Source organism: Notechis scutatus, chromosome 1 (assembly GCF_049901735.1).
Source record: "Notechis scutatus isolate UNSWTSFEM ecotype Mainland chromosome 1, rNotScu1.2, whole genome shotgun sequence".
NCBI lineage: Eukaryota > Metazoa > Chordata > Lepidosauria > Squamata > Elapidae > Notechis > Notechis scutatus.
In genome coordinates, this window is record NC_142009.1 from 266959879 (window position 1) to 266987873 (window position 27995).

General features: G+C 36.5%; 1 protein-coding gene across 1 annotated transcript; it reads right to left on the reverse strand.

The window, feature by feature from the left end:
* Window positions 1–543: 543 nt before the first annotated feature.
* Window positions 544–27865, reverse strand: SYT13 (synaptotagmin 13). Its single transcript, XM_026671029.2, has 6 exons — window positions 27359–27865; window positions 19000–19222; window positions 12422–12556; window positions 10477–10790; window positions 4188–4317; window positions 544–1659 (listed from the first exon to the last, which is right to left on the reverse strand). The coding sequence occupies exons 1-6, from the start codon at window positions 27539–27541 to the stop codon at window positions 1355–1357; spliced, it is 1290 nt and encodes a 429-aa protein (XP_026526814.1). The 5' UTR covers window positions 27542–27865; the 3' UTR covers window positions 544–1354.
* Window positions 27866–27995: the final 130 nt, after the last annotated feature.

Below are 27995 nucleotides of genomic sequence, written 5' to 3' on the forward strand. Positions count from 1 at the left end.
TAAATACCACCTCTGACTGGAGATTTTACAGTATCCTTCCCCTGCCATGCCCACCAAGCCACGCCCACAGAACCGGTAGTAAAAAATTTTGAATCCTACCACTGAATCCATCTCTCTTCAAATTTCTCCCCAAACTCCTCTTTCCTGTGAAACACTTAGATACTTTCTGTGATACTTTCTAAATCAATTTAGCTTAATGGTAGTTCTGACCTTGGCTTCATTTGTTAAGCACAACATCGGTAGAGAACTTGAATTTAGCATTGTAAAAATGCAGCAAACCATTCATTTACTATTAAAGATCCAATAAATTTAGTGTGGCATAAATTCATTAAATTACTCAAAAGCATGACTTAAATCTGGGTCCATCCAACTGCTTTTAAATATTGGGAAAGAAGTGGGGAGGGGATCTGCTGAAGATGGGAAAATAATGGGTTTATTATTGGGAATGATACTGCACACTAATTAGGACAAGAAGACACTATTTGCTACTTACCTCAGGCAGACAGAATGCCCTGATGAGAGATTCTATTGAAATGCAAATTCAGCTTTTGAAGTATTTTTTATTGGACTTCTTCAGGAAGAGGAATAATCAAATTCTAGCCACCATTTCACTTATTTCCAAGGCTACTCTAGTTATGTCAACAGCAACCAAGGAAAGCCTGAAGCATTGTTACCCATGCTTGCATTTGCATACCAGAAATGTCCCTATTCTTGATTTTTTTGGGATGTGTGTGTGTGTCTGCTGTTTATCTTGTCTCTGCCTGTAGACTGTAAATAGATTTGGAGGGGGAAAAGTCCTCTTTTTCTTTGCCACATATATAAATGACATGGTACATATCCCTGTATACATTAACAAAACATTTAAAAACAGAGGTAGCCATCTGCTGATTGTACAGGATACAAATTAATAGGTAAATAATATCATAGTTTTTCATAGCTTTCCAAGGTTATCCGATAGCCACAATTGAATGGACAATATTGGGTCCAACACAACTGAGGCTTGTATTCTTAAAGTCTTTAAAGAAATTACACATTGTATCTGATAAATTTGGTCAGATATTAAGTAGTGAAAAATAAAATTAATCCTTTGTGCATGGCCAGAAATAGAAGCTGAAAAAATGATCTGACAAGCCAATCATTATCATGGCTCAATGACTATTTGCCATTTTGACTAGCCTATTTCAACAATATTCATTTAGTAAAACAGTATCAATAAACAAGACTTGTGCTTAATCACATGAATGGATTCAATTCATGATGTGTGCGTGTTTGGGATGTTAAAACAGAATATTTTTTTTCTAGGTCTGAGACCAGGTTACTGAACATGACAGGATCACCATTTCCACCTTGTTATCTACATGTGAAGTTGGTGCCACATAGCAATCTGCCTCCTGGGGTTCCTCAGCATCTCCTCCCAGTGGTTCCTCTCAGTTCCCACAGCATGCAGACCAAGGCTACACTTGCCCAGTAAGCGGTTCTGCCCATCAGCATCCTGGCTTAGCATCTCCAGCTCCACACTTGAAGCACAGAGCAGATCATGGGGCACCTCAAACATGATCATCTCATTCCATACTGGGTTGATCTTGTGTTTTGCATGCTTTGTCTGCTTCTTTTTCAGTTTCAAGTCCTGGTGCTTCAGTGTCACTTTGACAGATATATCTGCAGGGACAGGGATAAGATTTGGTAATATGAAAGCAGTCTTCAGATGTCAGCATTTTTATCTTCCCCCTGACTACAAATACCTTGAAAATTTGTTGAAAATGTCAACCATCACCAAGGACCATGGGAAGAAGACTAAGAAGTTAATGAGAGACCTGAATTTAGCTTCTTCCCACGTCTAATCTCCTCACAGGTGGTGAACTCACAGACCACAGATAGCTACCACAGAGTCACAGGTGTTCAGCTGCATATTGTGAAAATTGATAGCATAGTTTCCTGTTAAAATTTGACAGTGCCATTATATAGCCTGAAGTGCTTTCTTTTTGAGACACTACTTATATAAAATGCCTTTTCATTGTTATTTGTTTATTATTTATCATATTTACTCACCCACCCACCCCAAAAAACAGGCCAACCTAAATTCTCCAAAACTCAAGCTGAGGCAGAAAAAAAGAAAATGCATTTTTGCTTTTTAACCACTTAGCAATCCATAAAAGGATCAGTCCCCTTATTGCACATCTATTAAATATACTCTAGAGCTTCTGATATAGAATTTAGTCAAATGCTTGTTGTAAATTTACATATATAGTATCAATAGGATCATATCTGCTGATACTCTCAAAATCCAGAATGTTGGTAAAGCAGATTTATCTTTGTTGAATGCTAGTTCATATTCCTTCCTCAAAGCTGCTCTTTTTCAATTATTGATTCTACTAATTCTACATTTGTCACCTTTAAGAATTCTTGAATGGACCCCATCAGAGACTTTACACATAATTTCTATGTAAGCTTTGAATTATTTACATAACACCATGAAAAAATACATTAAGTGTATACATGCAATCCACATATAACCACACATCCAAACATAATATTTTATTATATACTACAGTATTTATTTCTGATCCATTCAATTTTGTGGCTCATGTTAATCATGTCACCCAAATCTGTACAGACCAACAGTGATTAAGTGCACTAATCTGTTGGATACTTTTAAAGGCATTAATTATTCTTAACATTTAGCTGAAAGAAGAATAGGCAGCCATATTTGCCCTGAAGGCTGAATATGGCAATTGATAAGCGGTCTAGGATGATTATCTCATGGGCCAACAGTAAGAGTGGATTGATTCTGAGCCAGCAGCACCATGTTTCCTATAAACATACACAAATACTTAAACATAATCACTTGTGCTATTTACACATATATTCTATCCTCTTCAGTTATGTAAGCTTCAAAACACATAGGCAATAGGGGTCCTTTATCCAATCCTTCCTCATGGTAGTCTCATGTTTATTTGAATGTGAGTATATCTTTCTACCTGATGTGGGAAGTTAATATTGTAAATCAGACTGTTCAACTGAAGGTAGTTTATTTATTTATTTATTGGATTTATATTGCCTCCTATTCGCCCACGGCGACTCAAGGAGGCTTACAAGGTATAAAACCACATTTAAAACAGTAAAACAAGTAAGAAGAATAAAAAAAAATATAATAAATTAATATAATATACTATATACGATAGTATATAATTCAATTCTCCTTCAGAAAATAGTTTAAAATATGGCCCTGAGACACACTCTCACTGTCTCTCCCCCTCCCCCCATCTCCCTCCCCCCTTTCTCTCCATGCACACCCATACATACATATAGTTTTTAAAATACTAAAAGGAAAAATTATTCAATATCAGTGAACAAATCATACTGAGAATAACTTAAAAACTTTAATTTAAATCTGTATAAGTTTGCTCATAGATCAACCAGGTGAGATGGCTCTCAAATTTAGTTGAGAGACAGATAGGCCCAAAATTACACTGTGAGTATTGGGGTCAAGTGGGGGCTTCAGTCTGGGTTTCCTTGGTTTTATTCCAACATCTAAACATTGTAATTCATGGTTCTTTATTTCTCAAGTGTGACAGAAAGAAACCAACAGCTGTTTGGCTGAAGAAATGCCTGGATAGGTGACATGAAGAGATTATCCCTCTCCTCTTTCAATCACCTTCCTCATCTCATTTAGTCTTCCTCCATCTGTCATTCATCTTCCATAAGCAAGGCCAGCTTCAGAAACATCCAAGACCTGAAAAACTGGTTTCACAGAGGGAGTGCATTTTCATTCAAAACAGGCTGTGTTGCCAGCATTGGATGAGTTTGTTCACAATCATATCACCTCTACTCTGGACTGAATCACAAATTCTAGGTCCAATCCTTTACTGCAATGTCCAGGCAATGATTCAGGACAGCATCTGCACAATCTTGGGAAACTTGGCTAGTTAAAACAATATTATTGCTTCAAAGTGACAGATGGAAACTGAAGCTCAAATACAGTTCAACTATTGAATCTTAGCAGAAGTATCATTCATACACAATATATATGTGATTATACACACACACACATACACACACACACACACACACTGTAAACAGGTGCCCAGCTGCCCATCTCACATATGTGACTAAATTGGCATGAAAAAACCCTAAAAGAAATATTTCAGTTCATAGCATTTGTCAGCAGGCTTTTATTTTTCCCATACCTTTTCCAATGAGTTCTTTCAGCTGTTTGGAATGGAGGTTCTTGGCTTTTATAAGTACCACAAGCAGGCGATTTGCTGCAGGCAAATAGCTGATAGAAAGCAGAACTTCTCCATAGCCCGAGTCTGGTTCCTGCAGTTCAAGGAGGGGAAAAAAGGAATGCCCAATATATATTTTTTATCATCAAGAAGATGACTGACAGACACAGAATGAGATATGTGGAAAAGATAAAGATCTGTACAGTAGAATATAAAAGGTGAACACACCTCACAAAACACAGCTTTGTTTTGTATCAAGATATAAAGATTAATGCACATTTCATCTTTCTTCCAGTGTTGGCTTCTGTTTTTTGTTTACATTAGCCTGTGGTGAGATTTAAACAAGGTATTTGCAGAACTAAAATAAATGCAGAGATAATAGTGGTTGGAAAGCATGCTACAAAGCTACAAACTCTGGGTTATCTTTCAGTGGCATCTTCAACTTGGTATTTTAAAGATATGAAAGCCATGAATGTGCAGCTACCTAGTAACTCTGGATGCGGGTTTCCTAGCAACCAGGTGGAACAGGGAGCTTTCCTTCAGAAATTCATAGAGCATAAAAAAGGGGACATTTCTGATGTACTTATTGGCGGTATTTCTCTGGTCTGCTTTTTTATTAGGCAAAGTCATGAAGTGTCATCCTACAATTGTATTCAATCTACTGATTAAAGTTTTGATATGAAATTTTGTGAGAATATCAGAGTAGTCCAGAGAGAAATATTGTCCTTTGCTGTCTTGCTTATTATGTTACATTGGTATATTGTATAATAATTTTGATGCCAGCATGAAAGAAAAAGAGTGCCTACAGAGTCTGTTTATCCTAGCACAAACGGCGATTGAAAGGCTTTCTGACGGTGAAAAGTTCTCTATCTGACGGTGAATTCTAGTGTCCAGTCCAAACTTATTTTAATGAGAAATACCAGGAAGAGATGAAACACAAACAGCTGGTCTTGAGTAGTAGATTGAACAGGCATTGAATGATCTACTGTTCATGCTCTTCAGCACGGTAATTTTTAAATCCAAACTATGTTATTTCTAAATTTCAATCTACATGTCTTCTACTATTCATTGTTTTTAGAGATCATTGTCTTCTATTGATGATACGTTTCATCATTTTTGGAAATGTATGAGTTTCACTCCTTGGTTACAGTGATAGCAATTTGCAGCTGTAATGGAGGGTAATATTTTCCAGTACTGAGAAGAAGAAACAGCATTTCTCACATAAAGCATCTTGATTATGTCATGTTTGTGTGATAAACATCTACACTGATTTAAAGCAAGGGGAGAGAATTTCAAGCCCAGTCTGGCCAGAAGAGTCTCATATAAACCTCTTTCCCTGCCTCATCTTCCTCAGCAGCAAAAATCAAGCTTTCAATCTTTCACATAGATGACTCACAAGTACCCTCTGATTCATTTGTTCCATCTCTTATTTCTTCAGGAGAGGCAAGGTGGATGGTCAAAGTACACTCCTGTCATTCTACACTTCAGAGGAAATGTTGAGCTGACAATGCATGGGGGGAGAGGCTCCATACAGAATATAATAGGGAGTGATGACTGTCAACCTCATTTATGGTAGAGTCCTTTGGGGTGGGGATTTGGCTGCCAAGGCTTCAAAATTTGACATCATCTCAAAACCTGAAATCAAGTGAAATGAAGTACTGGATCCAGTTTCCCAGATTAGATTGAGTTCCTCCAATTCATAGTTAGTTGTACAAATAAAATCATCTAAATTAAGTTTCATTGATTGGGAATCAAATTTTGTAAGCAAATATGAATGTATATGTTTGTGTGTATGGAGGGGCTTTTTACTTGTACATCTCTTTGGCCCTCTTCAGAGAAGCCCTTGCAAAAAATGGGAACCATGGGTGAAAGCACTAAATTTACTCTCAGAATATTGCAATAGACTGTGCCACCTGCAACCATCACACATAGCTGAAGACAAACATAATCCATCCAAACAGGTGAATTAGTGTAACAAATAAGTATAATGCCAATACATGAATAATGTTATGATTATAATTTTAACACAATATATTAGGGGTAACAAATATGAATAAAATAATAACATTAGAACATACATTAACATTGCATACTTCTAACTTTTGGCTTATATATTAACGAGTGAAGCGAATCCAGATTGAAATATTGGCAAACTTAGTAAAGAATAAAGGGATATCTGGGAAAAAGTATGATGTTGGAGTGAATTATCATATTTAGTACATAATTCATCAAATCTTTTAGATTTAGCAATTCTTATAAATGTAATCTTACTCAAGTTCTTTGCTATAGGTAATTCTTGGCAATCTCTGATACGTTTTTTCTTGAACTTTCTGGATGGCTACAGAATACAAGTGATTATTCTAAATTTCTCTTTTGTTTCCTAATGATTGACATGGCAGCCTTTTTACTACCTGCATGTTATTTTGTTCATTCATTTGTTCGTTCATTCATTCATCCATTCATGCATTCATTCATCTTTCTTTTTGCACAAACCCTTGAAGGAAAATCAATCCCACTAACAATAAAAAAACATTTTCCTACAATCCATCCAAAATTTGTATTCAGCAGGTTAAAATTTATTTATTGGTTGGTCTCAAAGTCACAAATTAATTTAATAAAGACTCATGTAGTGGAAGGCAAGGGGTGGATAGAAGAATAAATCTATAAGAGAGAAAAGGAAAAGAAAAGAAAAAGGAAACTGGAAATAAATATTCACTGTATTAATTCTATATTAAAAATGGGGACAGGTTACAAAAAATACGTTCCAAGCATCATACACAATTAGCCTTGGGACTCCCACTCCCCTATGTACTAGCAGCAAAGTTATTTTCAGAGTACCAATTATGATGTAATCAAAATGCACAAGAGAAAATTTTACTTCATACTTTCAGAAATCCCCAAAATATATGTAAGTGTATAAATTATTTAAGAGTAAATCTGATGTCCTATAAGAGAAGACTGTCACAGTACATAAAATATCTTGCATAAAAAATAAAAACCGGCAAGTCAACAAGAAAAGGCTATTTAGGGAGATATAAAATTTTTTTTTTTTTTCTGGCCAGATGACCCAGATTATTATAGACATGGTTTCCCCTCTCTGAGGGTAGATGCATTTTTGAAAGTCTTTTTTGCCTGGAAGAGCTTCTATGACATTTTTTAAAACTCATTTTTTTCCGGAGAATTTAGATTGAAGGATAAAGAACAATATATTCAGCTCAAGCTATGTATACCACTGAAACATCCTTCTCTTGACTTGTATAAATCTCCTCAAAATACAGAAAATCAGACTATAAACAATGTATTCTATTGCTTTAATCCAAAAAGGATCATTTTTAAATTTTTGAAATCTATTATTTTAATTTAGTTTTATTTTGGGAATATGGTAAAATTCTTTCAAGACAGTTCTCATGCAGAAATATATTATTTTGGGGGTTTTTTCCCCTAAAAAAGGCCTGTTTGGCTGAGTTATTTTAATGCTGAAAAATGAAAAGTGGCTGCCATTGTAAAACAAAATGTTTTATTTGCCATTCACTGAAGTTTGATACTACAATGGGCAGTAATAGAATATTAACTGAAGATATACTACATCAGTAGCCTGTGGCCTGTTAGAAATTGGGTTGCACAGCTGGAGGTGAGCAGCAGGCAATGGAGTGAAATGGAAACCACCAACCCCTATCCGTGGAAAAATTGACTTCCATGAAAACGGTTCCTGCTGCACTACATAGAATGGCTCGATTATTGTTCCAACAACTCATTTTATTTATAGATAATAGTGAAAATAACCTGTAGTCCAATTAATGGAAATATGAGAAATGGTACACTTAAATCCTATTAAAACATACAAAACATAAAGTGCATGCAGAAAGGATTCACATAGTAATGGTGAATTCATGTCATGATATTGTCAATGATAGGACCTTGATAGAGTGACTGAATAACTCATATGACCTAATTAGGCTTTAGGGTTATACTCAGTTGAACAAGTTGCAGCATGATCAGATAAGAATTGCTATTGTATACTAGGAAAAGCAATAAAAGTTGATTGCCCTTTGCCTACATGAAATTTCAATGCTACCTGTAGTTTAAGTTGAGTGGTTATTTATCTCACACCTCCTATTCTTTAATAGACATTTTGCTCTGCTGTTCTTGGCCTTGGGAACTTGAGACCTTGAGAAACTTTGGCTCTTGAGTTAAATCCCACATTCTAATATTCATTTGAATATTTTGTCCAATTGACAAAATATTTCCAACTGATTTGTCCAATGATCATATAATGTATGAGCAGGGGAGGGGAAAAATATACGACTCACTATAATACAGACTTTAGCTTCAATTCATCAGTGTTAACCTAAGGAATGCACTGAATGTTTGTAAAGCTAAGCTAAGCTATTTTAAGATAAATTAAGATATTAATTTAGCTAAGTTAAATGATCAGTTTGACTCAATTTGACTAGTTAAATTGATTGAATATTAAGCATTTATCTGATTGGGAAATGTATGTTTCTGAATATAGAAAAGTCAAATCAGTTCAAAGGCACCCAATTTGTATGCATCAATTTGATTCAGCAATTAGAAGGGGATTTGGCTGAATCATTTTCCGATCAAAGCTTGAAACTGACATTATCATACAACCTTAGTTTTCAACAAACCTAATAAGCTCATCTTGGAAATACAGTACCAAAAATATTGCTTTGTTTCCTCAGTGCTCCTTTTTTAAAAATCTCTTTTCTGCCTCGCATCTGATTAATGATTCAACACTCCTGTCTGGGTTCACAATGTAATAGCTGCCTCTCTGAGGTCCCCTGTGAGATCCCCTTTCTTTCCATATGTTAAATTGCAAAATGAGGACACAATTCCGAGCATGTTCGTCTGCTCTTTTCAGGTTGGGGTACAGCATTTCTACCTTATTACAACCTCAGAGGATGTTTGAAGAAGGCCAATCAATGAGAAATATGACTGTCAGTTGCTAAATATAACTGGATAGTATATCTTGCACTTATTATGAACAAACAGTTGATTGGCATTCTTGGCATTGTATGTTCCTGGAGACCATCTGTAAACTGAGGCCATCTGTTTGAGAGATATAATTAGCCACCTGCTAGGATTCTAGCAATTTTTCTAGAATAGTAAGACTAGTAGCGACATCTCAACTTTAGTATCTCCATGCCTCTGCTGAAAAGCCATAGTGCTTGCTCTCTGGAATGAAAACCAGAAGGTCCCCACCCTGTTGGTTTTCTGGATAGCTATAAAGATCTAGTTGTTCTCCTTGGGCTAAGGTGGTTGATTTTGTTTTCTTGGATATCAGTTGGTAGTGGCAAGTTTTGGAGTTTGGCGAGTTCATTATATTTGCGTGAGTAACCAGTTCAAAGGACAATGTAACTCTGTGTGTGTGTGTGTGTGTGTGTGTGTGTGTGAGAGAGAGAGAGAGAGAGAGAGAGAGAGAGAGATCCGTTAATGCATTCCAAGACTCTATTATAGTTAACCTAATTGTTTTTCTCCAAATGATGGCCTTCTAGGATTTTTAGAAACTTCTTCCACAATGCTCACACACCAAGATAGATTCCCCCAGTATTTCTACAATTTATTTTTCTTGCTTAGTTGCTGAACATTACATATCTCTTCACTGAACATTATTCTTTTGAACTTGGCTTAATCCTAGCAGCGTAACTTTAAATCTTGATGCTAATAATATGGTTCTCAACTAATGTGTCATAGGTTTTTTTTCCTTATGTTATTTTTTTTTTTGTATTAGGTATATTCTATATAATATGTATATTCAATACAGTGCAGAGATCTTAAATATTTAATAGCTTCCCCTCAAACCATGACTTACACATTTAAAAATAAGTATGTAACATTAATAATTTTTAGTGTGCTACAGAATTGCCACTATATTCAATATTGTGCATCTAATTAAAAAGGTTGAGAGCTACCACTTTGATTATTAGCTGATTTACTTAGTATCAGGAATTAGTATCACAATATCAGCCTTTCTATCCCTTCCATTTCATCTATATATCATTCATAAAGATATTGAGTATTGGGCCCAGAATGGAACCCATCGGGATCACATTCAATATTTCTCTATACGCTCATGGTGAAACATTCAAAGTATCTAACAATGTTGTCATTGTGACCATGGGATAAAGTGAATTAAGACTCAGAAGTTTAGGAACACTCACTTGCAGCATTCTGTACCCCAACAGGAGAATATAATATACCATAATACAATAAAAATGAATCGATAGAATACCTTGTCAAGGACTTTCACTTTCTCAGACTGTACTGGTCCATATTGCTCCCGTACAGAAGCCAGATTTGGTTTAATTTCACCAACAATGCTGTGTCTAGAGAACTTGTCACAGTTCCTCAAGGTGAGGGTTAATGTCCCCTCCGGCAGCATTTTCTCCTTAACCGGAAACAGTAGAGCTTCTTCCCAGACAACATGGACTTGCTTCTTCTTCATCACTGTCTGGGCTTCTATAGTTCCAGAGTTGCTCACCAAAGTGCCTAAGATGTAGCAATCACTTCCATTGTTTTGGTCTCCTGATGTGGTTCCATATAAAACTGGTAGGGGCAGAATGAAGGGGGAAATGCAATTATCACTAAAATCATTGCATCATTGTATTAAAATCCTGTGTTAAAATATTTTCAAGAGACCACTACCATTTGATTTGTTTTGATTTAGAGCAAAGTCAAGGTTTTGATGTAATGCAAAAAAGCAAACTTCTATTTCTGAAAGCTTAATGGGACATGGCTCAAACCACAGATTTCCATCACCTGTCATCCTGCTTATATATAGATTATGTATTTGCTGTTGTGATAAAAGAGTTGAATTCTGACACAAATAAATGGCAGAAGAAAACATATCTGTTTTCCTTTAATTGGATTTAATGCCATTCAGATCTTGGTTTTATGGTGATTTAGAAATATTTCAAGAGAAAGGAAATGAGAAAATAACAATGGAGTCTGGTGAACTCTGTAATGTTTGACTTTTGAATTAAAATCATATATGCCCACATTAGGTGTCTTGAACCTGTTAATTGTCACAGAGGGGAGGAGTGTTGGTATTGAGGGGGACATCCAGAGGTCTCTAAATGATAATTCTTATGCTCCTAGCCAGCATGGCCAAGAGTAAAGTATGTTAGAGTGTATAATAGTTTAGCAATACCTAGAGGCCCACAGAAATACCATTTTTTTAAAAAGATCGAGTGACAAACATTCTTCTGCATTACCCTCCATTATATCTTAATTCAACCAGCTTAGTAAAGCTTTTCAAAAGTTAGCTGTATGAAAAGAGAGAGGAAAGGCAAGGAACTAATAAATGGAGATTGGGTTATTACTAGGATAAATTAAACTATCATTTATTGGATAAAGATAATTATTCCTTTATTGGACCTTTATGTGACCTAGTCAATTACTTATTCTTTTCTGTTTTCTTTTCCATATGCAAAAATAGTTTAATTTTGTGTTTAGAATAAAGCAAACTGATGAGAAATGTGAGACATTAAAGTTTAGTAAGAATTTGATTGGCTACTCCTAGCTATGAGGATGCAAATCATTGCTTGGAAAGTAAATTATGTGATTTTTAAATAGCCTTTAATATGCTTTTTCCTTGTTTTTTTATATTTATACCTTTAAATCCATCCCTGAATCCTGATGATTGTATGGATAAGTCCCTGGCATTTTCTAAGCAACATTTTTCAGAACATTTTTGCCCCACCCTTCTTCCTGAGGATGAGAGAGAAGACTAGCCCAAGGTCACCCAACTGGATTTGTACCTGAGGCAGGACTTGAAATCACAGTCACCCAGTTTCTAGCCTGATGCCTTTATCTACTATACCAAATTGATTCTCTATATAAATGTCTTCTCTTAAAGTCTTATTTGTCTGGAATAATCCTATGTCAGCCTTTTTTTTTTCTCAATTTGGATGGCCACCATTCTGATGTTGTTAAGAAGAGCCATGAAGACCTAGCTCTTCACCCAGGATGTTGATGAGAGAAAATGATGCTTCTTGTTTTATTGCATTAGCCATCATTTATTTTTATTTTAACATTTTATTGAATGCATTGTAATTTCTTTGATTGTTTTGAGTTGTCTAGAGACATTAAGAATCAGGTGACATATAAGTTTAATAAATTATAATGATCAGTACTATCATTCTCAACCACCAACTAGCAAAACTAGAGGTCTTTACCTTCAAGAAAAGCAACGGAGAGAGCTTCTTTCTGTCGGTTGTAGCCCAGACAATAATGAAGTTCTGGGACTTGGTTGCAGCCTGCAGCATTTTCAGGACTGAGGCGCTCAGTGACACAAACATCCTTCACACCACCTAAAAGTTAAAAGAATGTTAATTAGAAATTGTGTTCTATTCCAGCTAAGATTATTATTGGTGAATGTTGTTGTATTTTCCCATCTGAAAAATACAAAAAAAAATGTAGTCTGGTCTGATATAAAATGAATGGATGCCCTTTTGGAAGGAGACTTCTGGTAATATCTAGAAGCTACAAGTCATGGAAATAGAGTCCAGACAAAGAAATAGGTATAATTAAGGTCAGATCTAAATTTAATTTGATCAAAATTAAACTTAAATTAGAATTAATATGAAAAAATATCCCTGGGTGTAGTCATTTTCCTCCTTTATCATATCAAAATAAATTTTTGGCTACTTTTGGAGCCATATCAAAGTTTTTGTTGAAGAAAGCTGCAAATGTCTGATGGACTCACTTATCCCTCTTCAATATAAAATTACCTATCCTATTTGTAGGATAGGCGCAGTGGTGGCACAGTGGTTACAATGCAGTACTGCAGGCAACTTCGGTCGACTGCCAGCTGACTGCAGGACTCAGATTGTTTGGGCCAATATGCTGACTCTGTAAACTGCTTAGAGAGGGCTGTAAAGCACTGTGAAGTGATATATAAGTCTAAGTGCTCTTGCTATTGTAATTCAAAGTTTTATAATGTTTTGAAATTTTGGGTGTTTGTTATGGCATAAATGTTGATGAACTACTTAACAATTGCTCTGTAAATGACCACTTTCAAGAAAGTAATTGTTTTTGTAAATGAGTGCTACAATTGATTTTCTTCTGACTTCATTCTTTATACCCTACAACCTCAAATTTGGATTTCTATGAATACACAGTCACACATGAATCACAGGAATTCATGATGGTGTACTAGGGAGCCAAAAATATAGGTATTGGTTGCAAGAATGCTGTGGGCTTCCTGTACATATCTTTGGCCTGATGGCAAATAGGGTAGCTGGACAGTAGACCTTGGTCTTGATACATGGCCACCAGAAATCCCATGTCACCAGCTTTAGTCCCCTACTCATGGACATTTTTTAAGCTAGGCATAATATTTACTTTTGAAATTCAATCATTTGCACTTAAAACTGGCCTCACCATTATAGATGTATGTCTTGGACATTAAACTGGGAGGTTATGGACTGGCCTATGCTTGCCCAGAATTTCTGGGGTTGGCCCTACATAAATTGGCCATTTCACTATAAGTTTTGAAAGCATGCCATCAAAGAGTCGGTGGAGAGAGCCATGGAGATGAACTTGAGGAAACTAAGCAGAAGCAGTTGCTATATATAAGAAAGCATTATTTAAGTCAAAGAATATCAAAAATAGGAGAAGAAACTCAGATTGACTCCTCCCTAATTCAGAATACGATAAGAGGGAGGGAAGAACTCATGCAGCCTTTACCAGGCTTTGTTACTATAATCTATATCAATAAAACATAGTTCCCTAAAGACTTCCATCTCTATCTTGATGTTATTTATACTTGCAGGGTGAAAGGCTCAGTAATTTTATTTACCTATCAAGTATGGTTGAGTGCTCCAAGGGTGAAAAAGGATATTTTTGATGTTGTATTTGAATCACAGTAAACATTTGGAACAAGCCAAGTTAAAATAATGCAGTTGGATTCAGAATTGCAGAGGAAGGAGTAGGATGCCAAAATTGCTTCAAATAGCTGGGGGACAGAGATACCAGAGTTTAATTACTTTTTAAGCTGGGTGTGCTCATCTGCTATGCCATTTCACCAGCTGTTGATAGTAATAAAGCTGTAAGCTATAACAGTTCCTTTTTCAGGGCATGGGCCAGTCTGCTGGGCCACTTAGCAAGCCCATCTTTTAGAAAGACACCCATATTAACTGAGCCCAGCAGTCCTAGAACCAGAAAAAGAAAGTCCTTTCAGCATCCTCCATATCAGTCAATCTCTTCCCACATGAAGGGGCCAAATCTACCTCATGAGAATGACAATATCTAGGAGGCATCATTTATTTCTCTTTCTGCCCATAATGTTAGAGTAATCTTTCTGTTATTGGCACAAAGTTTGTTTCTTGATTCCACCCAAGATTGTTTTACTCATAAAATCACTTATCTCTTATATTTATACTCATAAAATTTACTTATCACAAGACAGCCTGTCATATCTTCTTACAAAATAGCTGCAATAAGGAGATTGCCTATCTGCAACATGGTTGCCATGGTAGACCTAAGAAACCACAAAACATAGAAGGAGAGTGGGTGATACTGTTCCTCATAACCTTCCTCATTTCCCAGTTCTTTGTGGTTACCCTTGATATTAAAAGGGGAGACAGACATTCCAAGCAAACATTGGATTAAAGCCATTGGCTTTTGATATTTTTTAGGAAGATGTTTTGGGCAAGTGTTGATTTCAGAAGTATTCCTAAAAGAATATACAGTATGTCTATCTGTCTGTCTATTAAAAGGAATAGAGTTTCTGATAGGAGCCATAACATCGCCCATTGAACGGCTCATTGCTGGAGATACAATCTGAGAAGCCAGAGAAAATGACCCATTTGAAACTATAAAGTTAAAACTGTACAAACCCTTTGAAACTGAACAAATCCTAAAGTTAAAACTGGACAAACCCTCAGAATCCTCTTCCACTTTGCTCCTAGGAACATTTTCAATTTGCCACCTGACATGAATCTTCTTGCCTTTCTTTATTCACAACTATCCTAGTGCATGCATTCGCAAGCAAGCATCACTGTTCTTTAAAAGTAGTAATTGTAATAGCAAGTTAAATTGTTTAAAGAAAATAAATGCATCAGTTTAGAACTGGATTTGTATTGTCATTAAAACCTGCTTAATAATATATATTCACAATGCCATACTGATCTGTCAAAGAGCTCCTAAAATATTTCCAGCATGTTAAATTGTCCCACCAGAGGCAAAAATACTTTAGACCACTGCTACATAACAGTAAAAGGTGCTTATAGATCTTTACCACGAGCAGCTGTGGGACACTCTGACCACTGCATGATTCACCTTGTACAGACAAAGACTTAAAACCATTAAACCAACAATTAAATCAGTGAAGACTTGGTTGGATGAGGCAAAGCTGAAACTCCAGGCCTGCCTTGATTGCACTGATTGGAATGTTTTTGAAGATGCCTCTGCAGACCTAGATGAGCTCACAGATACTGTAACATCATATGTTAGCTTCTACGAAGACTTATGTGTACCAACAAGGAACCTGCAAATATATAGTAACAATACACCTTGGTTCACAGATAAACTTAAGCAGCTACGTAATTCCAAAGAGGAAGCCTACAGAAAAGATGACAGAATGCTATACAACCAGGCCAGAAACATTAACAAGAGAGATCAGAGCAGCAAAAAGAAGCTACTCTGAAAAGTTAAAGAATCAGTTCTCAATAAATGAAGCAGCAAACATGTGGAAAACTCTTAAAAACATCACTGGTTTCAGCAAACCTCCTTCCCAGGCAGAAGGAAATCAGCAACTAGCAGATGACCTGAATGTGTTTTACTGCAGGTTTGAAAAGAAACTGCAGCCACCTATCTCCACAACAACAACAGCCAAGCCTTCAACAACTGGCCCCAAGCCATTGGGCTCACAACCTCTGGAGATCACAGAAAAAGAAGTGCAAGATCTATTACACAGACAAAAGCCAGGAAAAGTACCAGGGCCAGACAAAATAACTCCTTCTTGCTTAAAAGTCTGTGCTGACCAATTGGCCCCCATCTTCACCCGAATCTTCCTTCCTGCTTCAAACGTTCTACCATCATCCCAGTGCCAAAGAAGCCCTCCATCAAGGAACTGAATGACTACAGACCAGATGCTCTAATGTCTGTAGTTATGAAAATCTTTGAAAGGCTAGTGCTGTTGCACCTGAAAACCATCATGGATCCGCTGTTAGATCCCATGCAGTTTGCATACCAAGCAAATAGATCGACAGATGATGCTGTTAATATGGCTCTGCATTACACTCTACAACACCTTGAATCTCCAAATACCTACACAAGGGTCCTCTTTGTAGACTTCAGTTAAGCATTCAATACCATCATTCCGGACACTCTTCTAAGTAAATTAAACCAACTAGAGGTACCTGAACACACATGTAAGTGGATCATAAGCTCCCTAACAGACAGGAAGCAGCAGGTGAAGCTAGGCAGAATCACATCTGATACCTGTACAATCAGCACAGGGGCCCCCAAGGCTGTGTGCTTTCTCCACTTCTCTTCTCCCTATATACCAATGACTGCATCTCAAATGATCCATCTGTTAAAATACTGAAGTTTGCTGATGACACAATAGTGATTGGTCTCATTCGAGACAACGAGGAATCTGCATACAGACAGGAGGTTATACAACTTGCCTCGTAGTGTAACTGGAACAATCTGGAACTGAACACACTCAAAACCATAGAAATGGTGGTAGACTTTAGAAGAAACCCTCCCATACTACCACCTCTTACAATACTAGACAACACAGTATCAACAGTAGAGACCTTCAAATTTCTAGGTTCTACTATATCACATGACCTAAAATGGACACCTAACATCAAAAACGTCATCAAAAAAGCACAACAAAGAATGTTCTTTCTGCGCCAACTCAGAAAGCTCAAACTGCCCAAGGAGCTGCTGATACAGTTCTACAGAGGAATTATTGAGTCTATCATCTGCACCTCTATAACTGTCTGGTTTGGTTCTACAACCCAACAAGACAGACACAGACTTCAGAGGATAATTAGGACTGCAGAAAAAACAATTACTACCCACCTGCCTTCAACCGAGGACCTGTATACTGCATGAGTCAAAAAGAGGGCTGTGAAAATATTTACAGACCTCTCACATCCCGGACATAAACTTTCAACTCCTTCCCTCAAAACGACGCTATGGAGCACTGCACACCAGAACAACTAGACACAAGAACAGTTTTTTCCTGAAAGCCATCACTCTGCTAAACAAATAATTCCCTCAACATTGTTCAACTATTTACAAAGTGTACACTACTATTACTGTTAATCTTCTCATCACTCCTTATCACCCATCCCCTCCCACTAGTGATTGTAGGACTGTAACTTTGTTGCTTGTATCCTTATGATTTATATTGACTGTTCCCTAGTATGATTTGATTGTTGATTTTACCCTATGACTATCATTAAGTGTTGTACATTATGATTCTTGACTCTTAACAAATGTATATTTTCTTTATGTATACTGAGAGTATTTACATCAAGACAAATTCCTTGTGTGTCCAATCACACTTGGCCAATAAAGTATTCTATTCTATTCTAACATCTGTTGTGTATTCAAGGGTTTTTTCTACATGAGCTTTTCCCATGGTGCTCTCTGATTGGATTAAATGATAAGTTAAGTGCATCTGCTCTCTGGAATAACCTGCATCCTAATATCTGTAAGGTGTCCATAATGCTAGAGCATTCAGGTGCTTGTTGAATCTCTTCACTCAAGGCTACCTTTTGGCCAAATGGTTCAGTTTCATTGTTCTTCTCCTACAACATTTGGAATTATTTTTAAAAAGACTTTATTATAACAATTCTTTTAATGTGTGGTTGTTAGTACAATTTAATTTAAATCACTTTGAAATGCAGTTGCATAGAAAATCATTTAAAAATAATATAAGCAAATTAAATTATCTTCAGCCACTATCCGGGGCCCCCCCCCCCCCCCGCCCCCCCCCCCGCCCCCGGGCCCCCCCCCCCCCCCCCCCCCCCCGCCCCCCCCCCCCCCCCCCCCCCCCCCCCCCCCCCCCCCCGGCCTTGATCGTGCCATCCAGCTGCTGAGGTAGTGGGGGACGAGCGCCACCCAGGCCCTGGAGGCAAAGCGACCGAACGAGAGCAGACCCCCCACGACAGGCCCAGCACAGGCCGGTGGGCTCAAATGCATAACAGGAACCCTAGAACACACTACAAAATGGGAATCTGATCTATTAATATCCAAATTAAATCTCCCAGCTTACCCAAAATAATTACTATTTTTTAATTCTTTCATTAGTATAATAGGCAGAGCTCTCTGTCTTCAAAAATTGAAAATAATTAAGTACAAATTATTTTTCTATTCAAAATACAATTCTTCATATGCTTCTAGAAATTTTGTCATGCCTGCTAGCAAATCCCCTAGAAAATTGAATAGCCGCTACCATCCTAAGAATAAAATGAGTTTTTAAAAAATGATGCTATGAAAAGGAGAAAATCATAAGGGTGTTGAACAATAGGATGGAATTTGCCAGATGTGAACAATTACACAGATAATTTGCTCAAAGTAGAGATAATATAGATTAACATTGTTAAAAGCCTTGGTGCATTTCACCTTTTATATGGTATATTTTTGCGCAGTATAAGTCTGACTTTTAATTGTATATTTTTAGAATGTTGATTGTGTGCTCTGGGATAATAGTCTATAATTAGAAAGAACATCCATTATGATTCCTCATTTAAAGAAGAAGCAATCATAAGCAATTTAACAAAGGACCCACCATTTTGAGGGAGAAGAAATAGCTCTTCATTGACTTGTATGGTCATCCTTTTCTTATCCAGAGCTTCAGGTTTTCCGTTGCTTGGTTCTTCTACTGTCTTCAAGTTGTAATCTACATAGTTAACTATTTCTGAGGTGGTCACGACAGGCTTTGGGCCATAGATGTGAAGAAAGCCAAGGATTGTCCGGGGTTGTACTGGCTCTGCTGTCTTCTCAACATTAAACTGAAACAAAAAAAGACCTCAGATTTTATTTTTATCACATTCATTTAGAATTTATTATGGCAAAATGTGCTCCTTCGACTGTGAACATACATGAGAGGAATGGCACATTGCTGCTACTATTCGTCATATTTTGGAAATCAAGGAATTTTCCTCTTAAAGAAACACACTAGGGTCTATTTTTAATTAGTCATTCCAGTCCCTACTCCTAATTCTCTTGTAATTCTTTCCTTCTCCTTTTCTCTATACCATGTGGATTAAAAATCATTTAAGCAGAAAATGCAATTGCTTCTATATTTTGTGGTACATACATGCAGGTCCCTAGAGTAAACAACAGGAAAGAGTCACAATCAACTCCCCCACCCCGCACAGCCCTAACAATCATGCTTTATATATAAACCTTGAATTTCTGATATGTAAAGCTTTCCTGAAATGAATGCAGATTCATTCACATTGCATATATTTATGTTCTGAAAATATTTTTGTATGTGTGTGTGTACATAACTAGGAATGGACGAATGGGAAAAATAGGAAGTCTAGATAAATTTAAGTGGTATTTTCTTCCCTCACAAATGTTTCTAGATAAATTCCAAAATGCTGACAATTGCTCTTCTCTTGTGAAAAAGCTAAGCCTACTGACTTCACTACAGCAGCTCTCTTTCAAGCCAATGTAGAGAGAATGAAAGCTTATGCTGAAGTGTAATTAATGTTTTTCATTCTTTTTTTAATTCTTGTCCTGTTAATAATGCATGTAGACCGCATCCCAGAGGAAGCATTCAGTGCAGCCAAGTCCTTTCCTTGCCAATCAGCTTGTCTGAAGGGAACCTCTCTAAATCATAATGCACTGTATTGTAGCATCTTTCGTAGCCACAATCCGCTCCAGATCCTACAGTTCTAAACATAGCCAAGCACAGCCAAGAATAAAGATGATGGAAGATGTAGCCAAATAGCTGTGAAAGGCTGGATAACATTGTGTTCAAAGCAGTATTTTAGTTTATTCCTTGTATGCCATCTGCAAGATCCACAAATTAAGCTCTTGCCCAAATTTAAGTTAAATAATTAAATAATTATTTAAGGAATAATAATTGGCTATTTAGTCCACTAGAAAACTAAGATTATATGGATCCTTCTGTTCTATTTTTCTTTTCATTCTATGCTTCCATCCTATAAGGCCCTACACTGAACTTAAAACACATATAATTTGCTTAAACTGGCTCTTTTAATTGAACTTTATAGTATGTTTATATTTTTTATTGTTAAGACACCCATTGATAGATGTTGAATAAATAAATGGTAATAGTCCTAGTATTATTGCCCATGTTTTAAAACATAGCACAAGGTTGACAGATATTTTAAAAGTAGCATGTTCTTCAAGTCTTAGGATAAAAAAGCCAAAGAGAAGAACATCTTATAATAAATATGAGAGGTCATAATACAGTTAATCACATGAACAAACTGTCTGTCTGTCTGTCTGTCTGTCTGTCTGTCTGTCTGTCTGTCTGTCTATGAAATTATTTAATTTCTCCTTTCTCTATCCTCTCTGGAGGATAGAGTTTGGACTTCATCCTTGGAGGGAGAAATCAGAAATTTTGATTCCTCACCGGTCTGTCTTCCAGCCTCTGCAAGCCAGGATTTTTTTTTCAGAATCTTCCAGAATGTCCAAAGAGGATGAGAGACTATTATTAGGAGGTGGGTAGAGAAGAAGCAGTGAATACTGTATGGATCGAAAAGATTGTAATCATTGTCATTTTTACTGCCCATAATGGCCCTGATTTGATATTAAGGAATCAAGTCTCCCATTATAGGTAATAAAATGAGAAACCCTTTTTTTCGGGGGGGTTTGGCCTGCTTTCTTTCCTTCTACTACAAGTAGCATGAAATTTATTTATTTATTTATTTATTTATTTATTTGCCAATTGTTTACAAGATAATAAGTATAAGTGTATACAAGAAGCAGTGAATACTGTATGGATCGAAAAGATTGTAATCATTGTCACTTCTTACTGCCCATAATGGGCCCTGATTTGATATTAAGCAATCAAGTCTCCCATTATAGGTAATAAAATAAATGAGAAACCCTTTTCTTTCGGGGTTGGCCGTTTCTTTCCTTCTACTACAAGTAGCATGAAATTGATTGGACCAGAGCATGTTACCTCAGAAAACAGTATTCTGACAACTGCTCAGAATTTCTCCATCTATAAAACACCATTCGAACAAGATTTTGTACATGAACAAAACTTCACTGCTATGTGTTTCTACTCTAACTTGACTAATGCCCAAATGGATATTTTAGGACATCACAAAGCTTATGTATCTATGTATATTATGGAATATTTTGTCTTACTTAAGTAACAGTGGATTTATAAACATGAGGCACTTTATGGAAGCCATCATGCCAAAGCCAGACACTCTAGTAGCACTCTGTCATCCTGTAACAAGAGTCCATCCCTTTGCGAGCCATATACAACTACAGTGGAGAATGATTGACTGCATTGCATCTGTTCCTGTTTATTGTGCATATGACCTACTCTGTCAGTCATAAAAAAAGTGATCCCCACTCCCTTTGACAGATAGGTTTTGTGTTAAATAAAATTATCTGAAACAAAAATTTGAATAAAAACAATCTGTAAAATACCAAGGCTTTAAATAACACTTTGGACTTTTCTTTCTCCTCTGGCATGAGTAAAATTGGCAATAAATCACTGCTAGGCTGAACAAGCACCAGCTGCTGGCTTAGAGTACAAGATGAAATCCTGCTGTAAGGCAGACCCATCACAAATTAAAAATATGCAGATAAAATATACTTAGGTTTTAGATCTAGTCAGACTGCACTTATTAACTATATGTTAATTAACTGCTAGTTTGTTAACTGCATCCCAAACTTGATTGCTTCCACTTGGGTTTAGGATAATACAAGTTTAAGACCAATACATTTGGAAACCATCAGTTTAAGAAAAATTTGTCTCAATTTGTGGCATTTCAAATGCAGGCAGGCAATAATAATGCATGGAAATATTTGTGCCTCCTACTAAACCATGATTACAATTGGCCAAACACACTTAACTGTGGTTTACAAAATACAAACATGCAAGCCCAATTCAAGCAAACCAAACCAAACCATGGAATGGTATTTTCCTCAAAAATATCAGTTATTAATTTAAACATGAGCCTATGTGCTCAACATAATTATAATTTTATAATGGATTAAAACCTATTGCAATCATTATATTGTATGTGCAAAGCAACTGTTATAAATGGATACAAGAGACATGAAAATGCACCTCCCACACAAACAAACTAAATTAAGCTCAGAATTGAAAGGAAGAGGCTTTTCTTCTAAAACATACATTTGGGAAGGAATCATTTTCTTGGCATTTTTTAAAAGTAGAAACAATAATCAGGATTAGGTAGGCAGGCAGGCTGCTCCTTTAATCCTGTAATTATGACACCAATTCACACTAGATATGATCCTTGCTCATTGACTGCATTGGCAGATAGTGAATATGTCTAGAGAAACAGACACTACAGATTAGCATCCAGGGGATAGATTTCCTATCATTTCAATAGAAATCTAACAGTTAGTAGATCGATTCTGGATAGACAGAGTAGTTGTGACTATAACACAGTTTTTAACTTCTCTTGTCCCACGTTTCAATAATGTAATCAGTCCTTTCTCCTGATTTATTGGGCATTAAGCATCTCAAAAGCTATATCATTTAAAGCTAAAATCACAAGGCTTTTATGGAATCTCTGGAGCACAGGAAAAACAGAAAAGAAGGCCTAAAAGAGCTTGTACATAACATGTTCTCTATATTACAGGTAAAATCTGGCATCAGGCTAAATTGCTGAAACCTCATTATATGGAAGGGATAGTTTTTTCCAGTGCTCCTTTTAATAGAAAATCCCCTCCCCCCCCAATACTCCCTGCAAAAAAAGCAGTCTAATGTGTGCTATATATCTTTGGGGGGATTATTGTTTTTCTGCTTGTGCTCTTGTTTTACAATAATGCAAGTCCCATAGAGTAACTTTGGCGATTGAGGTGGCTTATAAATGGAGAAACTAAGCTGTGAATAAATAAATAACCTACCAACCCTAGGCTTAACTTTTCCAAGCAGAGAAGATCTCTTATCTTACAGCAGATGAGATCAAAGCTGTATTATGTCTAGAATGCAATAGGTCTTTTTTTTTAAACATGCAAGAAGTATAGTACAAATTTATTTGGATCCCTTAGTTGCTAGGCAACATGAATCAGATCTACTAATTAGGGCTGCACCCCAAATGATCCCACTTAGTACTTTTTATAGTATTAAACAAATAATTATTTCATGTAAACCACCCCCATCTCCTGCCTCATTACCATTCCAACCCATCAATCCAGTACTATCTATTGTGAGTGATAGTAACTATCCAATTATCCAGACAGTTTTGCTGTTGGAGATCCCTTTTCAATTTATGTTATTGGGAACTAAGCTTGAGTCTCCTATGTCATCAAACTATGCACTTTCCTTTTCAAGACCTCTTTTCCACTTCTTCCCCCAATTTCTCTGTCCATCCTGTCCCCCACTTGAAGCTATTTCAGAAGGGCGAACTAACACATACAGAAACAATAGACTATGGGATCTAATGCAATAGCTAGACTCTTTAAATCTGTGGGATTCTTGTTGGTCTCTGAACTTGGTGGTTTTGTTGCAGACATTTCATTAGCAAACTAGATAACATCATCACTGCACTGATGTTACCTAGTTTGCTAATGAAATATCTGCAAGAAAACCACCAAGCTCACGCAGCACAAGGACCCTATGGTTCAACCTTGAGTTACAAATATTCTCTTTTATCTGTATCTTTCAATCTAGATGTTCTATTGGTACATTATATTTCTTAATATATTGTTATTATATGCATAGATATACATATTGAACCACGAGGATCACAAAATGGCCCTGGTCCCATCACTTTCTTGCAGGCTAACCTAAGCTGCAGAGATGTTTAGGGCTAAAATATTATTGCAAATTTGATTTAGTCAAGTGAGAAATCAGGGGATATAATCTATGGGCCCTTGGTATAGCTCCTTTGAAGTGTGAAGGATGGAAACAAATTGCATTTGGATTAATGTTCTACAGTTGTATAACTTAAATATTATTGGTATGTACCATAATCTTATCCTATGGGGTAAAGATATATGATGAAAAGGACCATTAGATAAGGAAAAGACATGTGAAATGCAGTATGGTTAAGGAGGAATATTACTCCCTTCTAAGAAATGCAATTGATTACTTCAACTACATGCTATACATACAGTATATAGCAAAAAGAGATCATAGCTAAACTACAGATGAGTTCAGAGATGCTGCTGTTCATTAACCTTTTTTTACCTTTGGTAGAAAAGTAAACATTTCCAATTCAGTTTGGAACCAGAGTGACTTAGAGAAGGGATTGATAATCTCCCAGCGCTCTGTATGTATGTGTGGTATGGTATGTGTTGTGTGGTATGTGTATGTGCATGCATGTATTTCATTATGGGTTTCATTTTTGCCTCCAAGAACTCTCTCTGTTTGATATTCTTTTTTCTTCATTCTTTCATGATTTGGATAGGTAAGCATAGTCTTGGAGGAAGGAGTTCTTATGGCCCTTGAAAAAGATTGAATCCTGGACTATGAGCTTCCCATATAGGCTATAAAGCCAGGGGTGATGAAAAATGGCCCCTTTCCCAAAAGACTTCGAAAGCAGAAACACATGGTTGGCTTTTCTGTATCTTTTGTTTTTGCCTTTGAAAATGAATTCACAATGACTAGGAAACAGTCTTAGTCCCTTTTGTCATTTCATGGTTTTTAATATATGACTTACATTTTTAAAAAGCAGAAGAAGCAGAATATTTGTCACATTAATATCAAACATCTATTTCAAGCAAATGGATATATGTATCTATCTATCTGTTATTTCTATTATCTATAGCTATAATTCTAATGTGAATGAGCATGGTGGCTCACATGGTTAGAATATTGGGCTGACAATATTCCTTGTTCCAATATTCCAAGCAAGCCCTTGTTTGAGACCTGAGTGCTGCTGTGTGATGGGATGAGCTCTTGGCATTTGCTCCAGCTCCTGCCCACTTACCAGTTTGTAAGTATGCAAATGCAAGTAGACAAATAGGTACCACTTTGGTGGGCACATTAATAGGGATATGAAAAGAATCTCCAACCAGGTGTTTCCAGGTGTTTCCAGGATATCACTGGCTAATCCTTTCTACCGGAAGTGTCTTGGTGCTTCCAACATAAATGGGATGGGATTCTAATATGTATGCTCTATGTGTGTGGGGTGTGTGTGTGTGTGTGTGTTAAAGCTCCACATACAACAAATACACATGTAGGTTGCTCATTGATTTAGGTTCAGTTTGGGAAAAATGATAAGGAACAGGAGTGTGAATGCAGCATTTGACTGCAAATCATTAAAGCAGCTGCACCATGCAAATCCTAACATAATTGTACGTGTGCAATTTTTTAAAGAGAAAAAACAGGAACAAATTGTTACATTTGTAAGCAATATTTTAAATTTAGATACTTGAGTTGAGTAGAGTGATCAATTAGTAAATTACTTTTTCTCTCTGCTGCAATAAGATCTGATTTTATTAGTTAAATTATTGATTCTTGATAGCAAGGATCAACATATTCCATTGGTTGAAAAAGAGAAGAAGTGTAGCAGGAGGCTTTCTGGAGTTTTATGGAGTGAAATGGATATCTTAAGCATCTAAAAGGATTAAAATCTGTTCTCAATTTCTCTCCAATGTGAAAAAAATGGTTCAAATTCAGGAGTCCATCAATCTAAGAAGCACTGGGATCCACAAAATAAAAACAAATTAGCCTTCACACACTTTTTGCACATGCAGTAAAGCAGGCACACCCAGCACAATCCCAGAATCAATACTTTTATTTATTTATTCATGTCTTTTAATATAACAAAGAATGGTTTTGAACTTTACTCTTTTTAATATCTAATTTGAATTTTGCATACATTCTATTTATCTCTTAAAAAAAAAAACACCAATGAATAGAGTGATTCACCATTTTCGAGATAAATAGCTAAACTCAGAAATGAATGGATGCATTCATACATAATCCTAACCGAGAATATTTTTAACCATAGTTTATTGAACTAGCTATAATGGGCGGATTTGCAGATCATGTAAAAGCAAAAACAAATAATACACATTATGCTTTATCAGAATATATGGGCTCAGAAAACTATTTGACCATATCCATGAATTTGAACCCTCATCCTATACAATTAAAATCTTTGTCTAATTAGTCTTTATCATTCTCACCTATTATTGATATGGTAACATAAATATTCACATCAAGCCAGCATCAAAATGATGATGCTACATGGTGATGTCACAGTGCAAACTCCACTTTTACTTGTGTAAACTGCGGGATTGTATCATGACACACATCGTCATTTTCCCTCTCCCTCCCTTGTGGACCCTATGTATGATAATTTTCTATATACGCTCTATTGTTCAAATCCTGAAATGATTCAAGAAGATTAACATACTGCATTTCAATATATATTTTGCCATAACATTATATTCTTCACAGCTGTCTTAATATCTATCATTAGTCCCTCTTTATTGCAAACTAGATGTTATTGTCTGTCTTAAATTTTAACCAACATATATTATTATGCTTGACACTTGCCCAGAATTTAGCACACTAGTTACACACAAGACTTTCTTGCGTTGCAAAAACATATAGACATAGGTGTTTATAGATAAAATCAATGAGAATTATGCAATATTCAGACATTATTACCATTTACCATCCAAGCTTCAGTTTTCTACCAATTATACCCTGTCCAGCTATCAAACCGACAGTGAAGTCACTGTATTTTTGTTATGCCATCTTTCTCTTTCATAAAACAAAAGCTGTCTGGCTGTTGCTTTTGTAATCCCATATGCCACCTGAGCCCCCTTCCCCCCTCCTTTGTATAGAAGTCACGCTACACCCTGAAATTCTGCAAACACAGACAATTGCTATAAATCTTAAATTATCCCATACATTAGGTGTGACCTTGCTCAAAATCTACACTTGTTACGTGACAGCATCTCTAAAAGAAGAGGAGAACAAAATCAATACACTGCTTTACCTGATGGAGTGCCTGAAGCACGCTAGGTTTGGCATTTTCCGTCTCCAGATCCTGTTCCTTATCTGAGGATCCTTTCCCAGGTCGCTTATATTTGCAGAAGCAGGTAAGACCACATAAGGCAAGGAGGCTAGTAGCAGTCCCCAATGTAGCTCCCAGAGCAATTACTGGGACAGACAAAACCATTATATCAGACTAGGAAGCCACAACTTTTATTCAGCCAGGATGATCTTCATTCCTTGCTTTGCAGAACTGAGCTGATCATAGCTTCTTTCAAAGTGTGCAGTAGATCCTCTCAAGCTGTTGATAGAAAAGAAACTAATGGATCACTCCTGCTCTGTGAGATGATCCCATGCACTCACCATCCCTCCTGATAGTGTTGCTGGCTTCAAGCTTCAAGGGAGCCAAGCAGAAGCAGAGGAAATAGTAATTTAAATGCCTGCAGCCCTTTAAGACTGCAAGCAGACAGCTTTCATTGAACTCATTCTCCAGCTCCACTGGGAAAAGTCTGATGTGCAATAGAATCAGACGTCAGCAAGAAAGGGGATGGGCCATGCTGGCCAACTCACAAAAAAAGTGTTTCCAAATCTATGAATGACCCCTTAAAAGAACAAGCAACAAGCCTGCTTTTAAAAACTGT

What these genes read in the sequence shown, in the direction of transcription:
- SYT13 (XM_026671029.2), bottom strand. Translation starts at nt 27,541, where the DNA reads ATGGTTTTGTCTGTCCCAGTAATTGCTCTGGGAGCTACATTGGGGACT. An exon ending in ATTTCTTCTCCCTCAAAATG is followed by an intron (nt 12,557 to 18,999) that starts GTGGGTCCTTTG and finishes TTTAACTTTTAG; the next exon opens with GTGGTGTGAAGGATGTTTGT. An exon ending in AAGTGAAAGTCCTTGACAAG is followed by an intron (nt 4,318 to 10,476) that starts GTATTCTATCGA and finishes CTTGAACTGCAG; the next exon opens with GAACCAGACTCGGGCTATGG.